The 5000-nt window shown below is 37.3% G+C and overlaps 2 protein-coding genes across 5 annotated transcripts in view; both read left to right on the plus strand.

Annotated features, from left to right (window-relative positions):
- The window catches only part of LOC138033313 (protein HID1-like), a 3859-nt gene extending 462 nt beyond the window's left edge, over nt 1-3397 (plus strand). The window contains exons 3-8 of the mRNA XM_068881069.1: nt 1234-1305; nt 1680-1821; nt 2694-2750; nt 2897-2953; nt 3095-3178; nt 3296-3397. Coding sequence (XP_068737170.1) covers nt 1234-1305; nt 1680-1821; nt 2694-2750; nt 2897-2953; nt 3095-3178; nt 3296-3397 — 514 coding nt within the window. The remainder of the gene's footprint in view (nt 1-1233; nt 1306-1679; nt 1822-2693; nt 2751-2896; nt 2954-3094; nt 3179-3295) is intronic.
- Nucleotides 1-5000, plus strand: part of LOC138033865 (lysine-specific histone demethylase 2-like) — a 171942-nt gene that overhangs the window by 38007 nt on the left and 128935 nt on the right. The window lies entirely within an intron of this gene.

Raw genomic sequence — 5000 nt, forward strand, 5'->3', positions numbered from 1 at the left:
CTGACATTTTAGCAGGGGTTTTTGTGGTTCATTGGTATAGAGCTCTTCTACAATAGGTTATTTTTGTGATTTTGATTTTATCTAGAGGGTCGAAATCAGAATTTGCTGCAAAGACTAGCGATTTACTGCTACATGTATGAACAGCTACAGTACAGTGTAGTTCTTTTCCTGTGTTTTTCAAATGCAAAACCTTGCTTTGTGTCTATGCCTTTCACCTTAAGTTGTAAAAAGCAGAATTTTCACTTCCAGTGGAGTACAAAACAGTGCTGGTGAGGAGACTGAAAATGGCAGGCCAGTGACGATGCCAATATCTCAACAAGGGAATTTTCGGAATACAAGTTTGGTGCTTTTGCCTTTTGCATTCTTGCAACCAATACAATGCAATTTTGATCAGAAGTAGTTTCAGTAACTTATGAATGTAAAAAAAAACCAGAAAATTTAGGCCCTGGAAAAATTTTGTTCTGGTATTGATGTCACAATTCTGGTATCCCCAATCTCCTTACTAGCATGGTTTTGCACCTCACCTGAAGGAAATTCAGTTTTTAAAAGGCTAAAAGTAAAATGTAAGGAAAATCGGTTTGGATTTGCTTTTATCTCAGAAAACTACATGTACATGTATATTGTTTCAATTGAGTAAAATAAAGAAAATCAGTCATATTATGCACATTTTAAGGATGGTGCTTACTATTTCAAAGATATTTTTGTGTGGTTTTTGATTATGCGGGAAAAGCAGATCTCAAAAAGTGTTATTGAAATTTAAGAAGGAAAATTGGGGGTACGGTTACCACGCATTTTCAAAGATAATTAATCAGCAATATTTGTAAAAAGCTTTAAAATGCATTGTTCTTTTCCAAAGTTACCCCCAAATTTCTTTTTGGAAATCAATAGCACTTGCTAAGTTGTGCTTTCTCCACGTAGTTTTAAACCATGCAAAAATACCCTATAATTATTAGTAAGCACTTCCCACAGGAAATCCAAATGTTTCTTGAGATGCGCAGAACGTGTGCACATGCAATAACAATAGTAGGCACCGTCCTTAAAGGACTGACAGTGACCTAAGGAGTATCCTCTACCAAACGTGATGGAGTTTTTGCAGTCATTTCAACTGAACTGATAACAATGTTAAAATGAGGTGTATATAGCTTTTATGCACCTGCACTTTTTCAAATCTTGAGTTATGTCAGTTTTTATTGATCTGAAACTTACACTACTCTGATTCACTGTTATTGACAGACATGCACTTCCAGTTTTCACCTCTCTGTTAAATCTGGTGTGTTCTTATGACCCAATTGGATATGGAGTTCCGTAAGTATAAAACTTGTACAGGAATTGCCTAATATGAGTGACCAGGCAATTTTATTGGTCCATGCTTTGTGGGAACAGGTTCAATCCCTGAAAAATGGTGTCGACATAATGTGGATTGATTTGGTTCATGGTTTTCTAATGAGGAGGTTTTTCTCCAGTACTTCCATTTACTTCTATCATCAAAAAGCAATAAAATCGAGTTCTGCTGCTCATTTTTGTTATAAGTTTGTATCTGTCTGTAACAGCAGATAGACAAGAATCCAAGGTAAAGAACACACTGACTCACTTCATTCAAAAACCCATTCATGTTGACTCCCACTGATGTTGAATATACTGCAGTGCGAACAATGTTACATGTATTTCCTTCTCCTTAGTTACAACCACCTTATGTTTGCTGATTATCGTGAACCCCTTGTGGAAGTGGCTGCTCAGTTGCTTGTAGTGTTATTGGATCATGAGACAATGCAGCAGGCTTCGGTTGTAATGAATGGTGGTGATGTGGAGAACCCATTTGAGGTAACGACATGCAGTAAATAATTAATGAGTAAAGTAACGGTTGGGCATAATTTTTATAATAAATTATTGTACTTGTAAACACATTCTTAAGGCTGTTGCTGACAACAAGATACATGTAGATGTATTCTTACTAGCGACATTGCCAAGAAGTCATAGGTCTGCCTGCTAAAAACCCTGTTGTAGTAATAATTGCTACCGGTATATGTACATGTAGCCTGTGTGATGAAAGGTAAAGATTACAAGCTGGGGTTGTACATGTGTACACATGTACATGTTTGCCTTTAAGAAAATCCCTTGCCACATTAAGTTTCGTTTTAATCTTGGTAAAGCTGTTATCGTGGGCAATGTACTGTAGGCTTCAATTGCAAAGCTGTTTTTCAAACATACAAAGTTTGTTAAAATTAATATCTGTTGATTTGATTACATGTTGACTGTGTGATTGTAGTTAGTCAAAGCCTACAAATAAACCTCACTCACTGTAGAATCTGTAGTACATGTAGCTCAGTAGGTGGAGTGTCCAGCTAGATCTTTGAGGGTGATGGGTCAAATCCCATTAAGGTGTCACATACTTGCGTAGCGAGGGTGGTAACTTACTTTTGAGTGGTACTGTAGGTGATGTACTGTATTTCAGTGTCAGAATTTAATACAGTGTACATGTACATGTATGTCTTGAAAATTTGAGGTGTTGGCAAAACGTTTTCAGTTTTATGGGGGTCTGGTGTTGCCGAGCTATAATGAATTAATGCCCAAAACCTATATCAATAAGTTGTAAACTAAAGTTGTATTTTGTTTTTGTAGTTCAATGCATGTACTTCTACAATGTATTCAAGGGAAGTCATTTGACTGTGTTAATTTTGATATCATTCTCGTAGGAATCTCCAGTGGACAACCTTTTCTGTAACTACTTATCAAGGATACATAGAGAAGAGGTGAAGCATGATCCCATGAAACTTTTCTAATGTTTATCTGCACGCTGCCACTATTGCTCACTTTTTGTGAATAAGGCTCAAATGACATCCAAAGAATAGCTTTGTGATACATGCATAATTATGTAATTTGTTTTGCTCTATTTTAGGATTTCTATTTTATTCTTCATGGTGTGGCCAACCTTCTCAATAATCCACTAATTCAAGTAAGTACTACATTTTTGGTACTGTACTGTATACCCTCTATCTGAGAGATATTGCGAGTTCTGATTTTTATTTACAGCTGAAACAATATGAAACAGTCATACAACTGTAACTATATATCCATATGACTTTTTTTTTTATAGACATACCTGCCAAATTCTTGTAAGAAAGTCAGTTTTCATCAAGAATTGTTAGTTCTGTTTTGGAAGATGTGTGATCAAAACAAGGTTTGTGACTCATTATTTTTATAATTGTAATTTCAGCTATTACAGGAACGTTTGCGCAGTTTATGAACATTTTACTCTGGACAGGGGTTGATGTTTATTTTACTTTTTTTTACACAGAAATTCTTGTTCTATGTGCTGAAGAGTAGTGATGTCCTGGACATTTTGGTTCCCATTCTTTATCACTTGAATGACGCTCGTTCTGACCAGTGTAAGAATTAGCCAATCTCTGTATTTACATGTAGGCAGCAATGTACATAAACATGTTGGACTTATGGTCCCAAGGGAAACAGTTTGTTTTGTTTGAATCCCGAAAGTTGAGGGAAACATCAGGACTCAAGGAAAAACAAAACTAAGTACTGTTACAGTAGTTTTGCATGCGATTATGCTTCAAGTGCCTTGTTATAGCAGAGCTCCACGCACAGCACCATGGGTAAGAAAATATGATAACCCATCTGTGCAAGAAAATTTGGTTTTGGTCACTGTATGACTGTCCACCCCTCCATGTGTGCCAATATGACCAGTATCTCATGACCATATCATCGGCTCAAATTTAGAGCACATCGAGGCAGCCATACTTCAGCCAGTTTACAGCGTACATCTTTGTTATTGGACACCTGTCAAGACAAGGTATCTGCTGACCAGTATCACAGACCATATCTCAGGCTCAAGTTTAGAGCTCATCAAGGTCCAGGGCTTGAAATCGCGACCAATACAGATGCATTTGCGACTGATTTTTTTTTTCCCTTTGTGACTACTGTGTAAACTATCTGGAGAAGTCGCAAATTTGTGACTTTTTTTTTACCTTCGCTCTTTTTTGAAACAATTCATTCCATTCATCCCATCGGCTCTCTACTAGTAAAATGTGGTATAATACATGTAGGTGCCGTTACACTCACCATCATGGTAAATGCCATTTCCCATGGTAAATTATCCCGCGGTGCCTCACACTTGGGTTTTAGTATACCGTGTTAACTAGAGGTCACACGTTACGAAGATTACCGAGGTAAAACAAAATCTCACGCAATTCATTGGCTGGAAATTTAATCACAACTTCATCAGCATCGCGATTGGCTCTTGTACCTCAGGCATCAAAACAACTTCCAAATTCCAACTTCCCACGTTAAATGTCACGGGTGCTTGCACTGATCTTTTTGAAGTATCCATGGAAATTTAACATGGGAAGTTTACCTTGGGAAATGTCGGTCACATGGACTAAGTGCAGTTTTCCGTGGTAAGAGGGTCATTACTGCGGTAAAAGTGCCCCATGTAACCGTGCCTAATATTATTTTTGTAATGTGATATTTTAACCTTGAATTTAATGCTGAAAGAAAATATTTTCGTGTTTTACATGCCGCATGTGCGAATCTCCTTTTTCCCGCGTTAATTGCAGAAGGTTTACTGGTTTTTTTGCCGGTAACACCAATGGAGCTCGTGTGTCTCGTGTTGTCATTCGGAAGTCGAGTAAAGGTGGAATTACGTAGTCATTTCAGTGATACTATAAAATGCATTTCCGTGATACGATCGGATCGCGAAAGGTTCTTCCCTAAATACCTGGATCTTTATGCACTTAAGACGAGCGATGAGCGACTCGAAGAAGTTAAAAGAAGCTCTTGTTAACAAAAGAAGCTCTTAACAATAATCCTGATTTACATGTATGTTCAAAACTAAAAAGCAAATATTGTCAACAAATAAAAATCAATCAGTCAATATGAGGATTCAAGGAGTTGCCACAAGATTTCTTGGCTCAGTCTCTAATTCCATGTGATGCTCCACCAGACTTGATCGCTTGTAGAGTAATTGGAGATGGAAATTGCCTGTACCA

Source organism: Montipora capricornis, chromosome 14, assembly GCF_036669925.1.
Source record: "Montipora capricornis isolate CH-2021 chromosome 14, ASM3666992v2, whole genome shotgun sequence".
Lineage (NCBI taxonomy): Eukaryota > Metazoa > Cnidaria > Anthozoa > Scleractinia > Acroporidae > Montipora > Montipora capricornis.